The sequence below is a fragment of the Anopheles funestus genome, chromosome 2RL (genome assembly GCF_943734845.2).
Source record: "Anopheles funestus chromosome 2RL, idAnoFuneDA-416_04, whole genome shotgun sequence".
In the NCBI taxonomy this organism is placed as follows: Eukaryota; Metazoa; Arthropoda; class Insecta; order Diptera; family Culicidae; genus Anopheles; species Anopheles funestus.
Window position 1 is genome coordinate 83,183,702 of NC_064598.1, and position 26,216 is coordinate 83,209,917.

Consider the following 26,216-nt stretch of genomic DNA (forward strand, 5'->3'; position numbering starts at 1 on the left):
CAAAGCGACATCTCTTCGGTGTACGGAGTGCGTGCGTGCATGGGTTGGGGTGGTATGGGTTGGAAAATGGGAAGGCAAGCGATCGATGAAAGCGAAGGTGAAAATGGAATGAAGAAAGAGCATCTTTCGCTTTCAAGCACACAGTTTATTGCACCGTCACGATCACAGTCGCTCTTTGGGGCCAACTGCCACTGGGTGTCTGTGTGTGCGTTAGCGTCTTAAGATGGGGCGGAATGGTTTTGTGAAGAGGGATGGTGAACGCGAGGAGCTTGTTGTGCGTGCGCTCCAGCAGTTGAGCCGCTTGTCACGTGGATGGAGCTGTGTGCACGCTTCACGATCGTGTGAGTGCTTCGACCGGGAGATGGGGCTTTGTTTTTCCTTTCTTACGCCTGGCATCTTGGGACAAGAAATGTTACTCAAGGTGGAATGAAAGAGATTGCATATGTACGATCGTACGATCGTGGCTGTGTTGGTGTTCGAAGAACCGTCGGAATAGTACAAAAAAACATCCCATCAGATAAATGCGAAAGAAAGAGCGAACGAATGAACGATCGCAGGAAGAGGATGTTTGAGGAAAGAAACACTGTAGAAACATTTCTCCTTCGAGAGAGCGTGAAGGTTGTACGGATCATGTTTGCCGTGCGAAGGCTGTACTTTTCTCTTCCGAGCTGCGGATTAATGCTCGGGCCGGGATTCAACAGTCTCCCATTTACTACCACCAAAATCAGTTGCGTTTCGTTCGTGCTATTCACTTACACCGCCGGGGAGTTACTATTGTTTTGTACGCATTTTGGTACAATAGTTTCTTCGAAGCAAAATTAACAATTCTTCAAATCCTTACCATATGGTGGCGCAGGCAACGATCGCGAACGTAATTACACATAAGAAAGGGCGTAAATGGTGGAAGAGTATTACTTAATCGGTATGTCCTTCTCTTCCTCCTTTTCCACCCCCTCGCCGCTTCCCTTCGGGCGCGCCACAACTTGACCAGCAGCATCGTGCAATGCATCCACCCCTCCACTGTAATGCAAACCGGAACACTTCCACCTCGGGAGGAACAAGAGCCAACCATGGCACTACAGGGAGTACTGCCTGATGGGGTGGGGTATATGCCACTGCTCAGCTGGAGACGTAGCGAACTGAACTGAACCTCCCTCCCCCATTTTACCGTGAAACGGCACTGGTTCGGTTTCGGAGCGGATTACCTGCGTTTGTTTTATGGTTTATCGTTCAGTTAACGTCGAGTGGTCCGTCAGTGATGTACTGTAGCTAGGTGACGATCCGGCGCGGTGTCGTATCTCATCAGACGGAGACCCAGTGTACCGAGAAGTGCGAAAACATCTCCTTTCGCGGAATCAGTTAGTTGCTCCGGTTCGAAGAAAGTGTGAGTGAGTGTTTTCAAATTTGCAGCGAGGTTCGTCGCTGGTACGGCTGTTGATGTCCTTCTGTGTCGATCGTTTGGATTCAGTGCTATTTAACGTTTGCGATCGCTATGCAGTGAATGTTTAAACTGAAAATTATTATTTGTTTGTTATTGTGTAACATTTTGCATGTGAACCACCGAGAACCATTTTTTCACATTGGAGATATAGATGTGCATTATTGTTCAAGAACAGTGACTTAATCAAGACAGTGAAGTTTTACTTTAAAAGAGCATCCAAAGCGAAGTGGAAAAATGGTGCAGAAAATATAACCATTTAAATAATGTGTTAGCAATCAAGTGTAGATAAGGTGAAAGACAAAATATCATCATGGGCTTTTGTTGATAAAATTCCAAAGAAACAAAACAGTGCAATAGGATGGCGAGTAATGCGTTTATATAGAAATAAACGTGTTCTCAAAAAATCAATAAATAATCAAGATACAGTGGCTGTTAATTTACGCATACAATGTGAAGAATGACCTATTTTATTGTTCCTCAACAGTATTGTTTTAAATTGGATAATCGTGTTAGTAGAAAAGAACATTTTATGGTAAGCTATACACATTGAGCCAGTGATAAATTGTTATCGGTTCATTAAAATCCTGAAGGGTTTGTTTGGTTGACTCCTACCAATCGAATCAAACATACATGGAACTGTGTTCCAAATTTTATCTAATCTACAATTTATTATATTTAGCAATAATGTGACATAAAAATAAATGTACTTCTTCTTATTGAAATCTGGAACGTAATCGAATGCTCTTCAATCAAGACAAACCCTTTAAAGCAAGCTTTCCAATATTTGCTTTGCGGGTTTTTAACTAAAATTCGATCGTTTCACACACAAAAAAAACACATACATTTATTTTCGCTGCATTGCTACAGTTGAACCTTCGGCGACAGTTCACTTGCGCTCCTTTCGCTAAGATCGAGAGCACTTTGGCCGGCACGAGCGTTTGCGGAATGTGCGGATTAGCTGAACGAACGCCCATTGTTGTACCGTTGTACCGTATGTTTCCATGTACCGAGGGCGGGAAAAGGGTAGCGTACGCTTCGGAAACGCTATCGTTACATTTCACTAGTTTCACTTTTTCCAATGGCGTGGAAAGTTCGCCATTGCTGCTAGTCTGCATTGGCGCGCGCGTGTGTGTGTGTGTGTACTATTTTTCACCAATTTTTTTTCGCTCTCTTACAAGTACAGTTCCATCCTGGCGTGGGCTGTCGCTATTTACGAGCTGCAAATCTTAAAGTAAATGTAAAAGCTTAAGCATATTTCAAAATGCCCGTATCGAGCACATTACCTACGCGGTGTTACGGGTCGTATCGGCCAATCTAAAATCGTAATCGCACAGATCACATTATACATTGATCTGGTACGATAAGTTTGTGTCTTCGGCATTGGTGAAGATCGCGTTGATAGGGTGTAAACCATCGTTTCGTTGTTTGTCTGTCATCTAACCTTCAATTAGATGGAAAAATCTTCAACGCACACCGTTGACCTAGAGTTTCGAAATTCTTTTTTCACTGCCAAAGATCGAGCAGATCGTACACAGCGGTTGTAAAGTGATCCGTTAGCTGCTACAAAAAGTGCAAGAAGTAGGTGCAATATGGTAATAGAGAACGCGTGCGTGAGAACAAGGGGTGTTGATGCTCAATATTAGACCAATCCCATCCGACGAGATACGTCTGTCTTTAACCGTCACCGTTTTGTGGACTAGTTTTCGGTGCAATAAAAGCTGTCCGCCGGTGTCGAGGTCGTGCTGCGTCCGACAATAGCGATCTTGACCAGCCCCCCATTAGCGAGACGCATTGTTGCTACCGAGATAACATCCTTCAAATCGGGCACGCCACAAAACCAACATCCAGGGCCGGGTAAACAACGCACCTTCCAGCGGGGTTCGGTTTTTGGTGTGATCTTAGTTTTTCGTGAGAAAAAACCTAACCCGCCCAACGTCATCAGGCCAATTGCACAACGAAATAGCACCCTTTCAACAAAGATTAAATGACAAACCATCTTCTCGTGTCGCGGCAGTGCGTGTTGAGCAATGTTTAAATGTTCGCTCTACATAATTGTCTACTGCTTTAGGATAAGCTTTTGTCCAAACCGGCTACCTCAAAGTGGTGGCTGTATATGGCGGTGGCTATTTGACCGGTGATGAAGTCGAATTGCAGTTGAGTTGCAGTTTACTTGTCTGTTTTCATGTTTTTCTTTCTTTTTTTACATACATTCCCGTGTAGTGTCCTGAGCACAGACACACGGAACGCCTTATTATGGGACAGGCCGGAACGAAATCACCATAAATGTGGTGCGTTATTTTCTTTCGCTTTAGCAAGTCAACGAGCTCTCGGAATGGATTTCGCTGCTTTCCTCCTGCTCGGGGCATGCTAAAAACGAGCTTAAACGGATGTTGTGGCACAAACAAAGTGGGAGAAATTGTTCGCCCTCGCGGCCCGCCGATGTGGGAGTTTGGCAAAGTGAAATGGTGGTTCCTCTCGTGTTGGGGTCTTTCACTTTGGATGAATTGCGTACAGTTAAGGCGAATACCGGAACCGGAAACTTCACGCAAAGGTACGTACATCGAAATGCCGCTCGGAGGAAGAACCGGTATAACGCATAGTTTCGATACCATTTTGAGTGCCAATTCATGCTACGTCGGCACGTGCAATTTATTCGATCCACAAAGAAAGGACACGTGTCAGACGAATCTGTGCGTGCCAGTTTATAATTAATCTTTCTCTATGTACATGTCTTGAAAAGAGAGCCGAACTTGGTTAAATTTTGCACAGGAAATATTTGCATATGATCAACCTTTGCATACTACTTTGTAATAGAGTTGATAGTATTAGTATTTACCTAACCGCTGAATCAACACAGGAAGCTTGTGTTTGATGAGGCATGAATGGCATCAATGTTTGGTTTAAATCAGCATGCAACAAGCGGAAGAAGGTTGTTTGTTGCCGGTGAATGAACGGACAGTGTCGTCCTGCTTCAACTTGAACCATTAGAGGATGATGCTAAAGAGCAGCAATTAGCCGCTGACATACACGAGTTGTTATTTGGCAATAACCAAGTGTCTTTGAAGACATTGCTGACAAGAACAACCAATTGGTTGTTTGAAGCAATAATTTTGCTGGCTACACAACCTTGACATGAAGCCGACTAGAAGCGGTTGCAAAATAGTTTTGGCGTTAGCAAGATTCTATACTATATCAAAGAAGAACCGCTTGTACGTTCAGTTAATTTATACTACAAATATGTTAACAAACACATAGAAAATGATGCTTGATGTCTACTAATTCGATGCTTTAAAAATGTTAACATTTGTGTTGATATTCTTTTCCAAAATATCGCTAAAAATGCGTTACGATCAAAACTGTGTGGCCGACTCTTGCAAGTATCAACGAAAAAACAACCAAGAGTGCGTATTCCCATACAGGAAGTCTTTGAGATCCAAAAATCGGCAATTTCAAATCGATGGCTTTAGAATAAATTTCCTTTTCTGTACGTATTGTATTTCGCTTTTGGGCGATTTTTTAAAGAAAAATATTATTCTTCTCATGTGACACTATAACCTTTGCTATTACCTAAAATTCTTCAACACATTCAATTTTTTCAGAAAAGATTGAAATTTTTTGTTTTTTATTTTAACCAAATGCAATTCGCCACATATTCTTAGGAATAATATTCCTTTGGCTGAGCAGTACTAGTACTAAACTGTAAAAAAACATTTCTGAACTTCCAAAATGTTCCATTACGCACAGTTTCACACATGGAAAGCTTGCCGTCAAGCCAGGGAAAACAACGTAACGGTGAAACACTGTAATTTATCTGTCCCGTCGTTTCGCCTAAATCATTAGTACCGGCGTACCGATGTAGGATTTGGGGCCAAAGTTAATAACACACCAAACGGTCTAATAGTGACGCCGTATGCGAAAAGGAGCATGACGACACCAGCATCAAATTCTGATCGTTCCTTACGCGCGAGTGCAACCTGGAAAACTATTTTAATGAAATTCGAAACAAATTCCCGTACCGATTGCGCAATAGAAAAGGGCACTGAGTAATGTTTACCACCGGTTCTTAACGGTCGGTGCGGTTCGGAAGAAAACTTTTGTCCATCTTTAGACGAACATCGATCCTCTTGACTAACGACACGGTTCGAAGGGGGTGCTGGATTTCGTAACGTCTTAACGATGGTAACCATCGGCGGTGAAGCATCATCCATGCGTCCACGTGTGTTATGTGAACCATCCGAAGCTACCAACAGTAGTCACATGCAGTCACATGCGCTCAGCTTACCGACGAGTGACTGACGATCGGATGCGATACGGTTACGGATCGCTGTGAGGTTAATGTTTTACCACTTCGCTGTGAGCAATCTTTTGCTGAATTGTGTAGCTCAGCGGACTCCACACAAACGCCAAGTGGGTACGGTGTACGAAAATTAAAAGTGAAATTAATTTCCATCGCCCCACGGTGGAGGCGTGGAGGATGCTGATGATCGAATCAAGCCGAGATGAAACATGCTTGTGCGGAGGGTTAGTGTGGATCGCTCGCTGTGCGTCTGGACTAAGTCTGCATCCGGAATCGCAACATGTAAGCGAGTGTCTTGAAATGCGTAAGTCACTGCTTTCAACAGCATAACGATGCGAAATTTTTCAAAACAGCTGCCGGTGAGCGATTTCAGTTCTGCAATGCAATGAATCACAATACATTTGGTAAGCGCGGATGGTGAGGGAATAGAGCAAAAAAAAAAAAATGAAATACGGAAGCACATGGCTTCCAAACGAACCGAACCGCACCAACGAACCGAAAACATGAGATTTTTGTATTTTTTAAATAAAATTCAATCGTTAAATACATACATCAATAAAAATATCGACTGACATTTCGCTAGAAAACAAAGCGTACTACATCATTACAAAGAAAGGATGAAAGTTTTGAGGCAAACAACTTAAGACTACTTAGAAGAAAACAACAACACTCGAAAAGCTTCCTGCAAAGTGGTAATGGCCTAGGATTTACCAAATGAAACACTACCCTCAACGAATATTTTCCCTTTATGCTGTCATGCAATCAGCGTGGCAAGCGAAACTGCAGTACTTTTGCCCGGATCAAGACGATTGCAACATCACGAAATGAACCAGTAAAAATAAACCGATCAATCGACAAAGCGATCACCTAGCGACGGCAATCAAAACCGTGGCATGAAAAAGAAAGTGGTTTGAATTTAAACTTCCAGGTGCGCAGGTGTGCTGTTGTTCGCCTGCAGTGTTCCTCTATCGTTGTCGTATTTGAGTGTGTGTGTTGTTACTGTGTATTATTATGTGTAAATCCGAGCGAATGTGCGCGCGAACGGTTGGTGGACAGGCGGAATGTGAGGTCTGGTATGCGGGCTGCAACCCCGTTTCGAGCGAAGCGAACGACCGATCGAAAGGCGAAAAAATATTAAGGGACGCAAAAATCGGAATAATTTCATAAAGTGTAGCGAACGAACGTTGGCAAACGGCCTCCCTCCTGGGTAGACACGGTAGCGCTAGCCTTAGTACAACGCTTACGGTACGGAGGGAAGTGATGCGGTGCGGTGGAAAAACGAAAGTGAAAACGTACCGAGCGGAAAAACTTTGTGCCAGGTGCACACGCCCTCCCGAAAGGAAGCCTTCCGTTGGCGCAAAGGAACTGAGTGTGTGTTTCTGTGTTGTTGTTAAAGGGTGGGCGAAAGGAACCGATTGGTTTTTGCATAGTTTTCGTGTAAAGTGAAGGACCCCGGAATGTGCGAAGTTGAAGTGAAATTAGAACTGATGCGATTTATTTTCCCAATTGCTATTATTAGCAATACGTGATGAATCTTTATATTTGTTTTATTTACTACGAAGAAGCTGCTATAAATTTGCTATAAAATGTTTTGCAAGATCTAAGTAATTAATAGTATATTTTGAGGGTAAATGTTTACTGACAATGTTTTTTTTCTGTTCTATCTTATTAGCCTTAAATAAATGGAGATCAAAGAATAGTGTATCGTGAAAGATCAACTCGCCGATCCGCGATTCGCGACCCGCCAGAAGAAACTAACGATCCGATCCTCGTGCGACCGAATCCCGCAATTCCATTCCTTAGTCGTGTTTCACGACTTTAGTGCGTGTGAGTGAGTGTGTGTGTGTGCGCGTCTGTGAGTGTGTGAGTGATTGTGGTGTCGCGCGTACAAGGGCCGTGTGCGTGTATCCTTTGGCGGGTTGTGTCTGTGCGCGTGTGTGTGTGTTCACGAATGAGGTAAAATGTTAGGACCCACCAAATGGAGACTCCTAACAATCGTTGCCGGTATACTGTTAGCCCACGCGATCGAATCACCGACCAGTAAGAGCAACAAGCTAAACGCACAGGTACGCTCCTTCACCAATCCCGAGCTGGGGCTGCGCATCGAACAGATCAGTCCGTGGAGTACGGGACGGAACCTGCCGGCACGGAACCTGCTCGTTCCACATCAGCTGTTTTCGCGCGTGGACAACATCCGGTACATCGATAGCCGGACACCGAACAGTCGCCATCTGCAGAGTACGTTTGGGGCGTTTCGGTTAGCGGATGGTTTGCAACAGCCACAGAATGGCGCCGGCATACAGCGGCGCCGTTCGAAAGCCTTCCAGATGCGACGGTCGGATGAAGTGGCCGCTGATACGGGGTTGGCTCTAGAACAGCAGCCAGTTACATCGGTATTGCCTTCACCAGAACAAGAACCCATCTATCAGAACGTGAGTCGTGCACAGCGTCAACATCGGTACAAGATCATCCCGATCAGCTATTTCTACCGAGAGGAGGCACAACCAATACCATCCCAGTTGAAGCCTGTTGGTCCAAGTCGACCACCGAAGGACACCGATAACGATGAACCGGAGGTTCCAGATACGACTTCCAAACAGAGTCAGGACCAAGATCATGCCCAGGAAGGTGATGAATATGCACGATCCGATACGCCCGTGATTGGTGCTCGGCGATCTGGTATTCAGTTCCCGGGACCACTAAAAGCAGCAACGGGATTTACTCCCCAAGGATACAGTGAGGAGAGTCTTACACTAGGCGACAATTTGGGTCTGTTCCAGCAACCGGTCAGTACCGCCGACGACTATGGATCGGTAGATGGCGAAACCGGACATGACGGTCGTGGTCCGGATGAGTTCTCGCGTAGTCTTTACGCTAACCGTTACTTCCGGGACTTTAACCGACCAACACCGATTGATTTACGTCCAGCAGAGTCACTGCCACGGCCAAGTCGTCTGATCGAGTTCCCGGGCAATGTAAATGTCAAGCAACCGTTTCGAGACGATGTCACAAAGTTCGGTGATGTTTCGGGCCCCGTAACGGCCATCCAGCGCCCGTTCGGTGACTTTGGCGAAGGCAAGAACTTCCGCACGTTTGATCCAACTTATTACACCGATAGCCCTTATCAGCCTAACCGGGCTCCACCTTACTTCCCGGCCAAGCTGTACACCGAGCCAAACCAGAAGATCTACCAACCCTTGTGGAAGACCCGCTCTCCACGTGTCGTCTTTCCTCAGGGTGATCTCGCTTCCGGTCCATCCGGATTCGGTGTAGATAATGTCGTCTTTCGGTGAGTATCCTGTCGCCTGCCATACTGTTTTTTTTTTTGCGTAGTTCGAAATAGCGCTTTGTTAACGTACCGTGCCCACAGGGACCAGAACTTCGGGTTGAACGAGCTGGCCGCTATTCAGGATGTGCGGAACGAGTTCAACCAGGACGACATCAACGATGAACCGGCGACGACCAGCAAAGATCGTGGTAAGTGTGGACCACCTGCTAGCGATTCTCTCTCCGACTTTCATTTTGCGTGTGCTCTTTTCCAGTCCTCTCTTGGCTTTGTGTTACTCTCCCTCTGTCTCTTTACTTGAAAGGGGTGTTGTTTTTTTTTCTTGGAAGCTTAATGTCCACGTCCTGTTCCTATTGCTGTTTCTTACGCCGCGAAACAAGCGCAGGGACCAACGTGGATCGATAAGAATGTACTCTGTGTCATGCTCATTCAATGTTTTGACTCATTCTTTCTAAACTCTTGGTCTGGGTGTCAGTCTTGGGTGTACAGATTCTAAAGATGACTGTAATGGGTTGTGGCTTCAGTAAGGACCATACTACGATTCATCTCATCTCATTCATTCTCTTGTTCAGTTAATCGCTGTCGTTTTCCTTCCACGCTGTACATGAAGACAATTTCATTGCTCCTTCCTAAGAATCTTCATTATCGTTCATTCATCATTGATGTATAATTTCACTTCCCCTCATCTCATGATTCATTTTCATCAACTTCAGACGAGAAAAACGGGATGTTTCATAAATTTATTAATGCTTATGTCGACCTATCTATTCCTATGCCGTGTATCGGCAATGTAAAGTGTAAAGATAACTTTTCCTATCTAAATAGGTAACAGATTTACTTCTCTCGATGGCAACAAAAAAATTGATGCTGGGCGTAACTCGGTGCCTAACAGTGCCGAAAAGCTGCATTAGAACCAGAGCGAAACGCCATTACAAATCCTTTTATACACTATGGAAGGAAAATGGGTTAAATCCAACCAGTCTCCCATACTACCTTACATTTGTAAATACAGTAATTCATATATGCTGAGCGGTGTACGAAACACTCTTAACTTTGGTAGCCGATTTTTTTTCCAGAGATCAAGTTACTTTTTAAACCTTCCACCAAGAAGCATGAAAAATCCGCGCCGAAGTTTTCATTTTCCGAACGAAACCCACCTCACGTACAGCGCCACCCGCTCACTGCTCCCGATTCTACCAATGTTCCCAAGAGAAAATTAATCTTTGTAGCTTAATCTTTCCACCTCGTAAAATGGTGTTAGCGTGCGAAGAGGAATGGAAGGCGAACGTACATATACATAAAGTTCGGTTTTTCCTCGGGTGAGCGATCGCAAATGGCGTGAACTTTGTGTATTGGACCCTGTACGAGCGCGTGCAGGTTTGGTGGGTTGCACGACGTTTGGTCGCTTTTCCGTCTGATGATTTCTTACACAACGCCAACTACTAAAACCCTCCAACGTCCAGACGTCCGTGCCGCATTCGGATGGTGGCAGCAGATTGCTTAAAGCACGGCGCGCGCGAAAGGCGTTATATTGCTACACTTAAAATACTTTCTCCGCATTCGTTTCGGGCGGATGGATGAACAACCGCCATACGGTCGGGATGAAAAGAGCGAAACCAGCCTAAAAAAAACACACACCATAGACAGTAATAACAAAAACAAACACAAAGAAACGTTTCGATTGTTTAGTGGCTTACATTAAATGGGTAGACTTTTTTTTTCGAAGGCAAACGGCAAACATTTGCTGAACGCTTTATAGATGTGTTGTTTGGTAACAAAGAAACGATTTGTTTCCAATTTCAACCGCAGTTGGTTGCTGTTTGCAGCAGAGCTTCAAATTTAGCGATGGTTTGAAACAAAAAAAAAAACATAATATTTCCAAAACTTTCCTTATTCGAAGCTTTTCTTACATTCGCTCGTTTCGTTTTTTTATTTAACATCATCCTTTGTTGTTTCAGTTTTATAAATATTTTGTTTTTTTAATAACGAAACATGTTACAGAAACTATACAAGTGTTAAAAGTCTCTTCTCTTGTTCAAAACTACTTCTCATAAACTTTTATCAAATCATAAAGAAAATTTTCACCCCCGTAATCAAACGAAAGGCTTACGAAAAGATCCTTTTCCGCGAAAGAGCAAACCACTCCACCGTTGCAGAATGCACCATCGTTAGCAATAAAGGCTAAACTGCACTTTTACTGCTTCCTCTATTACACCATACACGTATCTTACGTATCTTCCCAAGATGCAAAACGATCTTCCATCTCGATTAGCGCTCTATGAAACAAAGCTCTTCGCTTACGAATCGCATTTTCTCCCCCCCAACAAACCGGGGCATGTAATGCATTTCCACGTCTCCTCGGCCAGCATTCTCGTGACATTCAACCGTCTGTCTCTTTCGAGTGCAACGGATGCACTTTGTCTCCGGATGCGAGTCGTGCATGTCGTGCGAATGTGGATGCACATCCCCCGAAACTGCCCCGATCCACCCAGCCATCCACCGTAGGTCCATTTCGCTCGTTTCGGTGGATAAAATATGGAGTGAAAGTTGCTATTTTGTCGTCGATGACGCGACACCACCATGGCGAACGATGGTGAAGCAAGGCAAGAAGCAAAACAAAACGGGCTTCAATCTTCGGACCGACTCTTTGGCCACTGCCTGTCTGGCCAAACTGGTTCCGGGGGTTGTGTTTTTTTTCTCTCTCTCTCTCCCTCTCTTTCGTTCCATCGAAATCGTGACTGATTATGTCATCGGCAGCGTTATCAGCTGCTGCCACGGTGGAAATGGGTGAGATGCTGTGTGAGTGGGACGTGAGTGGCCAGCAACAGCAACTCCTCACGACATGGAGTGTTCACGCCCGGATGTGTATTATCGCACCATCGGGCCCAATTCGATTCCTTTTCGTCCACCGTAAATTGACTGCTTCCGATGTTTGTTGGTGGGCAGGTTTTTGCTTGATTTGCTTTCTGTCTTATCTTGTTTTTTTTTTTATTTCTCTTCTCTTTGAGGAGTTTTTGTTTTGGTGATTCCCTTCCTATCGAATCGCTCGACTCGGATAGCTACCGTTTGGTGTTATTGATTTTTCCGGTGAAATTTTCTTCACCATTCCACCGCCACTTACACGCTACCGGTTTTTGGGCATCATGTAATCATCTCCACCAGCCTGCCTGTGGTGATCGTGGGGCGTGATAAGCTTTGTATCGAAACGAGTCGCTTATTAAATTATCCAAATACACTTCGCCTCGGTTTTTTTGGCGAACCATCGTCCCGTGGAAAACTTCCGAAAAGCTTGCCAAATACCCACACACACAAAAAAACAAGACAAAATCCGATCCGAGGAGGGTTGAAGGAAAGGCAAATGGTTCGCACCAGCAGAGCCCATCGCCGCAGGCCATCGTGCTGCTGGCCAAAAAGGCTAACTGGAACAAAGTGCTACATAAAAACATAATGAACGACGCGCAACAATAAATCGTAAAGCTTTTATCGGGTGCTTTTTTGTTGTGTGCTTCTTTTCTTTCGCTTGCCATTTGTTTCTGCTTCGCTTTTCGTTGTGTGCACATCGTTGCGTAATGCTTTTGGTGTGTGCCATCTTGCCGGTTTCTGGTCCGTGGTTGCATCGGGGAATACCAGAATGGCGACGCGCGTCATCCTCGCAATGTAAGTTATTCTGACGCGTCCAGTTCGAATTCTATTTCTCTCTATCACACCCAACACCGCTTTGTGCTTCTGAAGGAGAAGTTGTACTACTTTCCCTGCGTACTTTGCAAACGTTCAGAGGTAAAGCAGAAACAGAAACAAAATGCAAACAATTTATGGCTTTCAAAGCACTCTCCCAAGAGCTCATGCTTCGTTTTACGGTGTCCGTGGAAAATGAACAAATTCAATTTGGCTGAAACACATAAAAGGGCCAAGACGCAAGATTATGACGGCGATGACGAGATATGAAAAATTTAGCAAATCTTAAATTGCAGCAAGAATGGCCCCAATGCGATTCAATGTACCTAACCGAATGGGTTCAAACAAATGGGTAAGATTGTTCGCGGGTTTTAGTGGCGTCAGACAAATCGTTAAAAAATCGTCTCGTGATTGGTAATAGATAGCTTTTCACACGATGCAGATTGGTATGAAATGCGATTAAGTGAAAGCGAGAGCTTTTTTATGTTGCACAGTGCTTCTACATACTTGCCACGGTGAGAAACATATTGCAAAAAGGGCATTTACGATTTCGATTAAAAATCTGTGCTAAATCGAGCTTACGCTTTGCTTCATTTAGTCAATTTGAGGAGGTTCAAAGAATGTCATAATTTAGTTTAAAAATTAATGAGAATTCCTCAATTGGTCTACAGACTGTTTAAAATATTTAGGTGAAATAGTTTTCCTTGATTAAAATGCTGAATACAGCTAAGATACTGGTAAACTTCTAAATATGAACAAACGGACCAAGAGTAATCATCTTAAGAAGAAATGGTTTAAAATTCCATACCAATTTTTGTGATAGGTATTTTCTCTCTAAATTTTCTATTTAAAAAAAAACATTATAAATCTTTGTAAACGGTTCATTCGCCACTAGGGTACCACAATTCATCAAACATGCAAATTTAAATAATTATTAAAGTTACAGGTTTTTGAACTGGTTAAACTGGAAATAAACTGGTTTTTAGAAATTGCTACTTTGAGGTGCTATATCATCACAGATTTATTTCTGATATTTCTGGCATTTTTTTCAATTGTATCTTCTATTGACTTGATGCTTAAATTCCGAACGAGGGGGACGATTCCCACCAGAATTTTGATATTCTTTCGTTTAAAATATTTGGTAGAATACCACTTTGTTACCGAAATACCTCACAATTTTGAGAACAATTTTACGATTATATTATTTCTTTCATCATTTCTAGATACTATATTTTAGTGTTCACAATGTGAATGTCTAAATTAGGCTGAAAAGTCTTACATTAAATTAAAAAAGGAAAAAAAAGAAAGAGAAAAGATAATGTCAAAACAATCAATGAACCCTCACCATCCAGAAAATCCTCAGCAAATGTATGTTATGTTTGGTGAATTGGAAAAACACGAACCATATTAAACACCTTCGTAAATTAATTCCTCATTCCCATTTGCAATACTTCCCCCCTTCAAAATCATTGGTGAAATGCTTAAGCTTCAATCACGACGGGGAAACACGCAGCCTCCAGCACTCTCACACACACGCACACAAAATAACCTCGCGTGGTATAAATTAGCGACCCCACAGTTCCGGAACTTCGGCGCCATTCGACCACATAAATAACGCGACTGACGCATCGCAATCAAACGTGCTGCAATCGCTTGCTGTGGATTGTTGTTTCTTTGCTCTTTCTCTGTTCACGTTTGTTTTTTTGTTACGAACGCCATACGATTGCATAATGTTTGCTAGTCTCCCCGAGGGCATTTGTCACGATTTCGAGCCCGAACGCCTTTCGCGGAAGAGTCGAGGAAAAACCTATGATAATAAATAAATAAATATACCGTTCTCTTGCCGCCGTCCGTTGAACGATCGGGAACTCCTGGCACTTGTGGCACGCGGTACTTAACATCCGTTCGGCACAGTTTTGTTGCGGTGTTGTGTAAACCACCCGGACGGGAAGGAAATGGGTCGTTATCGGTGATGGAGAATAGTGCGCTGGTTTGCCTTTTTTTCTGTCTCCTCTCTTTACCGTTTTGCAAGGAATGGGGAAGAAAAATAAATGCATTTTTTTTGCAACGTTATCTTTACTTTTTTTTCTCGCCCGTTTTCTTTCGATCGTTATAAAACTTAATTAAACTTTCGCTCTTTAAGTGAACAACAACGTTTAAGCGCCTTTCGACTAACGGCTGCACCACGTTGTGGTACACACGATCGGGCAAAAGTGATAAAACCCTATACTTTGCAAAATTGCATCCCCTGCAAGGAGGATCGCAATTTAGCTGGGAGCTACCGGTTTATGACAAGGTCGGAGCTAAAATTGCTATTCGTTAATGATTTTATTGCGATTGAGAGAAGATAAAAATCAATCAGAGGGGAAGCATAAAATAATGCTTTATGGCATTACGTCATGCATTATTTGTGGTATTGCTGGTAAGAGAAAATCTGGCTGAATTTATTTGAATGATATTCTGATTTTTTCGTACAACTAGCCATTTATTTTCGTTTCTTACGCTGTGGAGCTTTCAAGTTCGATTGCGTTTTTTTGCGCCCTTTTTGGTTACTTTCCACACTGAAAGCTTTAAAAATGTGTGATTTGAATGCTTTGAACAGAATCGATTTCAGAAAGCCAAAAATAAAAAAAAATTGGGAAAATCAGGAATCCTTCAACTTAAAAATATTTAAGAAATGGTTTAACCTTTCCCACAGCAAGTCAAAACTCTAGAAGACGTACTTTGTTAACGAGGTTTATACATTACTAGATTTATTACCACACACTAAAGATTTCGAAAATAGTATTCCTTAAATAGGAAAAAAGGGATTTTTTTCAATCTACCACGGTCGGAATAAAATTGATCCGTGGAAGAGTTTTCGTTGGCAACCCAATCGTAGTCCATTCCGTCTTCTCCTTCCATTAAACTCCCTTGTGCGTGTATGTGCGAACCCAATACTACTTGTCATCTCTGGACACCTACCCTGATGATCCGTACCAAACTAGCTAGTATTAGGCTCGGGAAAACCGGTCTCCAACGGAACGGGCACCTTGCGGAAGGGTCAGTTGAAGAAAAAAAAACGATGCCGGTCCGTATCGTGGTTTGGCCAGCATGAAGGATGGAAAAAGAGTAACCAAACAGCCAAATGAAAGTGAGAGTGATTCGTGAAAGGAAGCAACGGTGACGATACGGCGTCGCGGAAAAGTGAGCGGTTGTTTAACCCTACACGGAGAAGGTAACGGAGAAGGACGCACTGCACCGATGAAGATGATGATGGCGGGTGAGAAGGATGGCCGTTGGTAGGCCAAAGACGTAGCAAAGCGGTTTACGTAATATGAAACCCATCGGCCATCGAGCTTCTACATTTCCTTTTGCGAATGCACGCACGCACGAACGAACGAATGGTGCGCAATGTTCCGTATAATCGAACAGGGCCGGACATTCAACTGAGCTGGACGGAACGAAGGGAAACGATGGGATGGTCCCGTGACTGTGTTGTGTGTGTGTGTGCGTGTGTTTGTTTGTTTATGTTTTGCCATTCGCCAAGAGAATTGTAACACACCGAACCGGTTTTATATGAGGCATGATTATGCATTGTCTATTGCTACGTCATCCTCACGAACAGATATGTTTGATCTGTTGGAGTATAGGGAACTATTCGAGTTGTACCGCGAATAATTTATCCCTGGTTGGGATGTTTCAACATCAAAGGGAAACACGAAGAATAGATCACAAAACATGCAGCACCGAGCAAATATTCTTATTTAGTTATTTGTATTTTTACATTTTTTTATGTTTGTATACTATAGAATGTCCTGGTTTGAGCAAATAACTACGTAGATTAAAGGTAATAAGAAATATTTCTCAAAAAATAAGATTTTAAATTTTTGAATTCATTTCTTGATCAATTTACATATTTTTAAATTTTAATAATAGTAACTGCTAAAACTGGCTAAGGAAATCATTGCCTAAAATATCATTATAAGGCTACTGCATTAAAAGTAAATTTTAAAAATAATAATATTAGACAATCGAGTTCTAGTGAGAAATTTGGGAATATTTAAAAAACTTTAATGAAAGAAAAATAATAAGAAGTAAAAGTGGGATGTTTCGACTTTTCTTGAGGTTATTGCAGGATGAAATTGATTTCATACGAAGCTTTCTCACTTTCATCTGAGAATAAGAGTTGACAGTTGAAAAAGCTTTGTATAGACTCAATTTGAATCTGAAAAGCTAGAGTTTAGGATCGAAGCCACATTCACCTCTCTATATTCTACTTCAATTAGAAAAGATTCCAAAATTGCTTTCAAATTTCTCACTTGGACATAGAATCCTTTTGAGGCTGTACGAGGAACAGTAGATATTAGCTATCATAGATGACTTTTGTTTTTGCTCGGTGCGCATAACTAAGGACGACAAGCCACGTAATTTACGAACTCACACGACACACAAAAGACAAACCCCAACAAAACACGTGCATCACCCGCGAACAGCAACAACATCAAACCATACAGAACGGCATCGCAACATAACTAACTCCCGGCCTTCAATCTAGTCGGTGGTGAAGGTGGTAACAATCGCGGTGTCAGAAGCGAACTACAGTGCCAGCACGAGGGCGGAACGTGCGAGTTCTTCCTGCTCTGCTGGATGTCCGGCGGTTTGCTGCAGGGAACGTGCGGCGGAATGCTGAAGGGTTGCTGCCATCGGACGGCCAAATCGGCCAACATCGGCATCGATGCGAGCACTGCCGTCGACCTAACGAACGTACCCGCCCTCGAGTACGGTCCGGTGCAGAATGATCCCAGTGAGTGTGCCAACAACCTCCCCAAAAAAATACAAAAAAAACTGCACCGAATCGTGCTGTGTGTGTGTGTGACGCTAGCTTTGGGGTTCGAGTTTGGTTCGTTATATTCTAGTTCCCTATGCCTGTTTCTTATCACACACCCAACACACAACTGCATCCTTCCCGACTCACGCCACATAAAAAGATCCCCGGTTTTGCAAGTAGTGTCCCTTACATCTGGATTTAGAGCTTCGCACGATCCCACGAATCCCTCCGAATGTCGGTGACATATGACAACACTAGAGAGAAGCTTAACAAACAACATCCCATATGATAAGGTGGATTTGAAGTTTTACACACATTTAAACACAAGGAGGTCTCGGGAAATTGATGGACACGGTTGGGTTGCATGTGGTTATGTGAATGGAAAGGGAGACAAAATAGTTTAAGAACACCCAGAGTATATCAATTTGTTCGTTATGTTATGTATATTCGAACGACAATGTTAATACAAGAAAGCCTCTTGATTAAGTCATCGACTATTGTATAAGTCCTTCCCAATTACAATTCCCCAAATGTGTCCTCCATTAAGGACATTGCATGAGCCGGAAAATGAAACCTCAATGTATCTCTCATTAGTTCTATTAAATCGATCTCGAGCTGTACCGAGATTTGAAACATAATCTTTCTTTTTTCATCGTTTCACTCTATCGACTTTTCGAAACCTATGCCCGTTCGTAGCACCATTACGTGAACGCACTGGCGGGCGAGTGTCCCAATCGTGGTGCAGCAGTAATGAAACCGATTTGACATCACTTTAGGGTAAAGATAACGATTTAGGCAGCGCCTTTGGTTATCTAACAAGGAAAGTTTTCACTTGCTCACTGCTGCAGACTTCTTTCTCCCATAACCGTAACCACTCGAGTGCTGCCAGTAATTGTCTCAAAGGGTTGATCACGGTTGGTCAGCGGGTGTCGGTAAGAGCGATCGTACAGTAGATTGTTTGAAATTACTTTCACGTGCCAAAGTGTGATGATGTTATGGGGTTTCCATCATTTGGTACAGCAGATGGTAGGTGGCCCCTTTAGGTTTTGTTAGGCGATGATGGTTTCATTCGCTCCGTAATCGATCATCAAAACATTTGAAAGTTTTTTTTTATAACTTATAGTATTTTTGAAAGCTTCATAAACGCTAAGCTCTTTCGTTCTATTAGTATACTTTTTAGTTGTAGATGTTCTCATAATGAATGAATGATATATTTTTTTATTCTATTTTATAGAATTTTATATTTTTATCCAATGTAAAATATTGTTTTATTTTGTTTTTTGTTGAATAAAATCGAAATAATTTATTGACATTTAAGCTTGTAAATAAATTTCTATAAATCATCCTTTGACACCCCTGCTGTCAGTATTCTTCCAATTTAATGTTTCCTTATTTTATGTAATTAATCTTTTACTAAATTCATGCACAATGTTCTTCTTATGCACTTAACATATTCAATTTACTAATGTTATGTTTGAAACACATGTACACAGAACAAGGAATTCAAACAACAACTTACCTCACTACATCAACGCTCACGTCCCTAACTGACAGACATTTGTTTTCTGTGTTCTTAAAATTATTTGTGGCTCACAAAATTTAGTTACTTTTTTATTGAATGGCTTTTTCTGTTTGTTACCTTCGTTTGTTCTATCTCCCTCCACGCACACTCTTTAATCAGTTTTAAAGTTTGTTGTCTTGTTGTGAAGACATTTTATTCCCTGAATAAATAAAGCTTCCGATTGAATCTAAAGTCTCTTTCTTTTTGTGTTTTTTTTTCTTTCTTCCCAATTCCATTACATTTTCTTTTGGGGAGCACAGGTTGCGGAATATCGTTAGCAAAGCAGACAGCCCAGCGGCGGATCGTCGGTGGAGATGATGCTGGATTCGGCTCCTTCCCGTGGCAAGCGTACATCCGGATAGGTTCCTCGAGGTAACGTTGTCCTTTCTTTAAAGCTCCCATTTAACCAGATCCCATCGTCCACCCTTTCGCCATCCAGGATCCGTTTGTGCTTAACCCGTTTTTGTGTATGTGTGTTGTGGTTGTTTCTCTGTACGTGCGTGTGTTTGTGTGTCGCTTAACCTGGCCACAAGATTTATGGTAATGCACTTTTGCTCCATTTCGGGACATGCAAAATTGTTGCCTTTCGCCTACTTCGCCCCGTTCCATTCTCCATCCCGCCAGCCACACAGGAGTTCCGAGAGAAAATAATGTCAACTCTACCATCTGACGGGCCAGCCGCCCTTACATGACCCACATGTGCGAAACCATGTAAAATGGCCTCTGACACCGATTTCGGGCTTTTGGTTTAGTTACTAGCCCCAGCGAGTGAAATCTTTCACTCACCACCAAGTCGGATGCTGCGAGAAGAAAGTGAACCAACTCTGGCACGGAAATCGAAAGTTTCGAGTGCCTTTGCTGTATACACCACTGCGCCCACGCCGAATAAATTCAGCCAAATCTGCTACACCAGTACGGCAGCGAAACACGGCAAAAGTTTCGGTATCCCGGAAGCTGGGAAGCACGGAGAGAGCGAATTGTAGCTCCCGCGGTAGGACACAATCAAATGTGGAACAGTGCGGGCGGTATTTACGGCTGGTGTGGACCGTAGCGGGATGTGATGAAGCATACACAACGCCGTAAGTCAGCTGACACGGATTTACTGCAAAATGGTTGTCTTGTGCCATGGAGAGACTTCATTTGCATTTCGATACGGCAGCTTGTTTGTTTGCACACTCCACACACCCGCGTCAACGTATTTAGGCGGATGAGAAAGCGGTGAAAATGGCTCCGAATACTGTCTTACGCGAACGGGCGAGGGGAGGTTGATTTGGTTGAAAATTACTTCAATTAAGTAAACAATCGTCGATTGCATCGGTACTAGTAACTAAACTATTTTCACAAAAACATTCACCCGAAAAGATGTGGAGTGTGAGCAGAAGGCTTTCCCTGTGACGATGATATTTTGTTTATCGATGGTGAACTATTGATCGCGTGTATCTGCTGCATGAGATCATCCGTGTGAGCAAACACCTGAGTAAAGTTTGCTTATAGTTGGTACGAAAAATTAGCGGCACGGTTTCAAAGCAAACAATTTCTCATCGAATGTTGTGCGAAATATGAGATACTGGGACTTGCAGATGTAGACAACTCGATTGCCAATTAACAATGAACAAATAGTTAGTTTGAACAAATGATCGTCCAACTACGAGCGTTTGTTTATTACTTTCGGAAATAATTATGTTGTCTTAACTCTGTCGAAAGCTTATCGATCTTTTCTGAAAGATTCCCTTTTAAATTAATCTGAGGATGTAGCTACTGCTTGCTTTCAATTTTTTCATAAAATCGATAAATCAAACTTGGATTAAAAGACAAGTCGACATAGTCGACATACAGCTAATGAGTACTATTCCTTTCAGAAAAAAATCGTTTTCTATAAGCCTTTTGTGAAAAATTATAATATTTTCCTATGACTTATAAACGAAGAATGATTTAATTAATAATCTTCATTTTTGAGAGACCCTTCTACGGTTCATTCTCTATATTCTATTAATATGCTTGGAAAATACTGCGGATAATAACGATTCACGCTTTCAACCATAAGCTGTAGTTCCTCCAAATCTTCATCTATTCTTTATCGTGCAAACGTTCATGCAACTACATACTTTCAATTAAAAACTTCCACAGCTTGCACGACAGTTTATGAGTTGCCAATCTTACAAAAAGATGCAACAGCTCAGACCACGGCGCCCAACAGGGTGCCAGATCGTAAGGATGACTTTCACTTTATGCGCCGAAGATAAAACGACATAATCAAATCGAATGAGAAAAAAAAAACCACAACCTAATCACCACCCGAAGATGATGTAGCCGATCCCTTACCGATAGAACCTTCAACCGTCTTGGGCTGTCTTGGCAGACGCGCGAACAATTACGGTACGGCGATGTGCAACAATGGTTTAAAGATGATGCCTCCAGTACCGTGGTGCCGCCCTGTTGTTGTGCAATTACCGATTGAGGAGGAAAATTTCATTAACATAACCACTAATTAACTCTCACCAGTATCGGTAATCATCGTCATTCGTCGTCTTCGTCAGCGCGGTCGTGATGGTAGCAGCGGTTTCTTGTCGTGGTACATCGTGGTTTTCACGACACCGTCGATTCTTCTTCGAAAACTGTGGACGTTTTTGTTTCCTTATCGCCATTAATCAGTATGTTGTTGTTACTAATCATTAACTAATCCGCTAACATGTTTTTGTTCAATTCTTTGTTTTTCCATCCCTATTTGTATTCACCTTTCTTTCTTTATCTTCATTCTTCTTATCTACATTCTCTGTTGGGACATTTGTCGAATATCTTGCTGTTCTTTTTGTTTGTGTTTTAAACAATTTCCCAATCTCTCTTCAATTCACTGAACTGTTCCGTTGTACCAATTATGCTCGATGTTTCTTCGGTTCTATGCCACCATCCCTTTTCCCTTCGTCTACCCGAACGCACTCCGCACTCAATGTTGCAATGGTTCTCCTTTCGCTACATCGATCGATCACCGTTCACCGCGCACCTTCGGATCGGGTGTGCGTGACCGATCGTGTGATCCCTTTTTGTTTTTCTTCAATGTTACCAATTTCCTTTCCCAATCTGAACTCCCTCCCGAAACGTTATGGCTATGGGTTCTGCTGCACCTTTCTTTCCGACACGCTATAAAAACACAGGTCTATGCTTTCCAGATGTGGTGGTTCGCTGATTTCGCGCCGTCACGTGGTGACCGCGGGCCACTGCGTTGCGCGAGCGACCCCACGGCAGGTGCACGTGACCCTCGGCGACTACGTGATCAACTCGGCGGTCGAACCCCTGCCGGCCTACACCTTCGGCGTGCGGACGATCAACGTGCATCCGTACTTTAAGTTCACACCCCAGGCCGATCGGTTCGATGTGGCCGTACTGACGCTGGAGCGGACGGTGCACTTTATGCCCCATATCGGTAAGACCACTCAGCAGCGGGGGTCAGTTTCACTTTTGCGTATTGTGGGCGGGTACGCTTCTCTATTTCTCTCCCAGATTGGCCCATGTAAAACGAACCGAATTGAAGCGTGTATAGTGAAAGGAAGGAGTAAAGCAAAAAAAAAGGTCACCCTCCGCCCAAAATGGGACACCATATCTGGAATGGTTTCCGAAGGAAAAACAAAAGTGAAACCGACCCTCGGCATGAAAACTGTACCCACTCCATATTATAGCTATATCCTTTATGACTTCTTGACCCATCCATAATCCTTACCTATCATAACTTTCTGCCATCGCATCGCCTTCAACGGATGGAAATCAATTTCATTCCACAGTTTTGATGAAAAAAGTTTCTTCATTTTCTGTTTACAATTTTTCACCACAACATCACCATTTTTCTTTGTTACATCCCTGTTTTCTTCCAACCATTTGCGTTTTTTCCTATTTCTCGGTTTTTGCAAAAAATCTACCCTTCCGTTACGTGCTGTCTATCCAACTTGAATCTCGCTTCGGGAACAAACAAACGAATCCCTTATGAAAACAAAACTTCTCGTTTTAACCGAACAAAACAACGCCACCCCTTCACACTGCAAAACCGACGCGGATTTGCTAACGGTTTTCGGGATGTGACCTTCTGTTTGCTGATTTCCGCGCACGTCAGCCCCCATCTGTTTGCCGGAGAAGAATGAAGATTTCCTCGGAAAGTTCGGTTGGGCGGCTGGATGGGGTGCGCTCAATCCCGGTTCGCGGCTGAGACCCAAAACGCTACAGGCGGTCGACGTCCCGGTGCTTGATAATCGGTAAGTATTGGCAGGCGGGTTAGGTTTACTTGCAAGGAAAATGTTCAATTCTGCCTGCGTGTTGCCAATATTGTTTTTAAAACCTCGTAAGATAGGCTTTTGTGTTGACTGCTGGAATGATGTGATTGCGTTATCAGAAAGGAAATATACTACTGAATACTACTACAGTAAGGGCATACTATCTTGAGAAATTTTGAATATAGAATATCTATACGGCCTTAGTATCATTGAAGACTAAACCAAATTTAAAAAAATAGAGTTCTCTATCTTTTTAGTTGTTTTTTTAAATAATTTGCCAGCAAGAGTGTTGTGGGCATACTACAGTGATTAGGGTTCAAACCAGGTATAATTCTACTTTAAAAAATTTTAATACTTGTTTTGTTCTGTAAATATCATTTTTTTATCCCCAAAATTAAAATAAATGGTAATGAAGGTTTTTAGAGTACTTTAAAGAATTTTTGAAGATATAATATTATACCCATTTCTGAATTCTTTTGAAGTAGAAGTAGAATACGTAAACGCAGCTTTGAAGTCTAATTTTTTTATAAGCTCAAATCGATTCTGTCCAAGCATTCTCAACTTTCAAACATTAGCAAGGTTCGCTGAAAGGGAAAACGTATCAGATGGGAAGACCTTGCAAAATTTCTGAAGAATTCGAAGAGAATCCAAACATTTTCCGAATATAAGTAACCTCCGTACTCTTTACAATCAACAGGGTTTGCGAACGATGGCATCGCTCGAATGGCATCAACGTTGTCATCTACCCGGAGATGCTGTGCGCTGGGTATCGAGGTGGTGGTAAAGACTCCTGCCAGGGTGACTCCGGTGGACCGTTGATGCACGAGAAGACTGGCCGATGGTATTTGATCGGTATGTAGGGCTTTTATCCAAGGAAAATGCTCCTCACTAACACTAACCTACTCCAATTTTACACTTCGCCAGGCATCGTATCCGCGGGCTATTCCTGTGCCACCAGAGGTCAACCGGGTATCTACCATCGGGTTGCTAACACGGTCGATTGGATATCGCACATTACACAAATTTCCACGTAAACCTCCCGGAACATCCTGCTTCGTGGCTTACTGCAGTACAACACCGTTCCGCAACCTTTAAGTGCTTCCAAGTCACACGACGTAACTCTTTCATGGGTGCGCGAGAACAGCTTTTGTGGAGGAAGTTCGGACACAATTGGAAGTAGAGGAAAGAATTGTCCTTTAGCTTCCTTAACTCCAACTAGTGTCCGATTTCCAATGGAATCCCATAGTACATGCATGTCTAAAGCTTCGTAGCGGTTGATGCAAACAAAAGGATGCCCGACTATCAGCCGCTGGTGGGATTAATTTATGAAACACATATTTATTATACTGCCTTCGGTCTCCAAGACTCGTTCATTTGCCCGTTAAATGTGACAATTTCAAATTAGCTAAAGCGGATCGCAAGTCAGCAGTAGTAAAAGTACAGAGGCAGTCAGAGGAAGAAAAAAGTACCATAAAATATACAAAAAAACGACGCCACCAACGCACACAACCACGCGCACGCAGTGAAAATGTGATATGTAAAAAGTGACTTTATTCGCTTAAAAAACGCATCCAGATGGGAAGAAAATGCAATGAATGGACGGCGAGTGATCGAGAGAAACGCTTCCAGAGGGCTTTTAGATGGATGCAACAAGTGATGCCACCAGCTGGAGCAAACAGAAGAGAACCAGTGTAAAAACAAAACAAAAAAAAAACGAACAGTGAACTATTCGCACCAAAACTACGATTGCGATGTGTGGACACAGTACTATTCGGTTTTAAGCTTACCGGTCGTATGGTGTACTATCGCATACGCTAATTACACGTTTCTGTGAAACTGTACAATTAGCACGGTACACAACCATAAATGTTAGCAAGAAAGACAACACGAAACGACAACAGACGTTGAATAGCGCAAAACGCTACTGGATGCAATGTGCGCACGTTATATAGAGATATAACCAAGATATATATATGTGTATAATCCCGCCGCGTTGTGAATACCATTTTTTCCACGCCCCAGCTGTGCGTTAAACGATGCGTATTGTAAATATTATTTTTATTCCGCCGCCAGTACTGTACTGGAAAATTGGACGAAAAACAAACGTGAGTAAAGCATCACACACGTGGCGTTACAAGACAAACAAAAAAAAGAGAAAGAGGGGTCTACATATTAAGAGAAAGGAGCTTCAGCTACAGAAAGAAATAAAAAAAAAAAACATCCAGCACAGGGCATCAAAAATCTTTAATGTGCAGCGTTCAGCGAAAATTAGCATAAGGTAATAGGACGAAAGTTTCGTTTTATGTTTCAACCGCAAGAACAAGAACGTTGCGGACAGTGCGAACGCGCTAAGGGATGTTTTATGCAAAAGCTTATGTTACCACGTGAAAAATAAGTCACTATAAGATGTGCTGTGTGCGTATGAAAGTTGAGCTCAACTTCGTTTTTTTTTTCGCCCATTTTTATCAACTACCATTCACCATCACCACCTGAAACCACACATCTAGCGCCTACACGTGTTCTGGTACAGATGTTAATGATGTTTTTTTTTCTTCGTGTGTAGGAATATTTGTAAATTTATCTGTACTGTGGTGAAGAAGCAAAATAAAAAATCGCTTACAAAATATTGTGAAAAACAAAGCCGCAAATTAGCAAAAACTGTAAGCGCTACGAAGTGTAGACCTTTTGATGGTAAGGATGGAGATGTTGCGTTTAGCCGCTAGTGGACGCTAAAGGATGTAGTATACTTTTAATCAACATGAAAGCAATAATGTTTTGTTTTTAGATAGCTATTGAAAAATGTTTTTTTTTGCTTCTCACAAATGAAACCTCGTCAGCATGGAACTAAAAATAAATACAGAAAAAGTATCCTGACAGAAATGTGTGG

General features: G+C 42.6%; 1 protein-coding gene across 5 annotated transcripts; it reads left to right on the forward strand.

The window, feature by feature from the left end:
- Positions 1-676: 676 nt before the first annotated feature.
- On the forward strand, positions 677-26,209 carry LOC125764471 (uncharacterized). 5 transcript variants are annotated; one of them, XM_049428771.1, is made up of 9 exons: positions 677-1,388; positions 7,411-9,027; positions 9,109-9,215; positions 17,237-17,485; positions 19,331-19,442; positions 22,223-22,491; positions 23,173-23,311; positions 24,027-24,181; positions 24,254-26,209. In XM_049428771.1, the coding sequence occupies exons 2-9, from the start codon at positions 7,700-7,702 to the stop codon at positions 24,361-24,363; spliced, it is 2,469 nt and encodes an 822-aa protein (XP_049284728.1). In that variant the 5' UTR covers positions 677-1,388; positions 7,411-7,699; the 3' UTR covers positions 24,364-26,209. The 5 variants fall into 5 exon arrangements, with proteins under 5 accessions (XP_049284728.1, XP_049284727.1, XP_049284729.1 ...); XM_049428770.1 differs by having other exon boundaries at positions 677-1,384; XM_049428772.1 differs by having other exon boundaries at positions 677-1,384; positions 22,238-22,491.
- The last annotated feature ends 7 nt before the right edge of the window (positions 26,210-26,216 follow it).

Bases quoted from the DNA above. Each gene is read 5' to 3' on its own strand.
- LOC125764471 (XM_049428771.1), top strand. From the start codon at position 7,700: ATGTTAGGACCCACCAAATGGAGACTCCTAACAATCGTTGCCGGTATA. The intron at 9,028-9,108 runs GTGAGTATCCTG...CCGTGCCCACAG, and splicing joins GTAGATAATGTCGTCTTTCG to GGACCAGAACTTCGGGTTGA. The intron at 17,486-19,330 runs GTGAGTGTGCCA...TGGGGAGCACAG, and splicing joins TCCGGTGCAGAATGATCCCA to GTTGCGGAATATCGTTAGCA.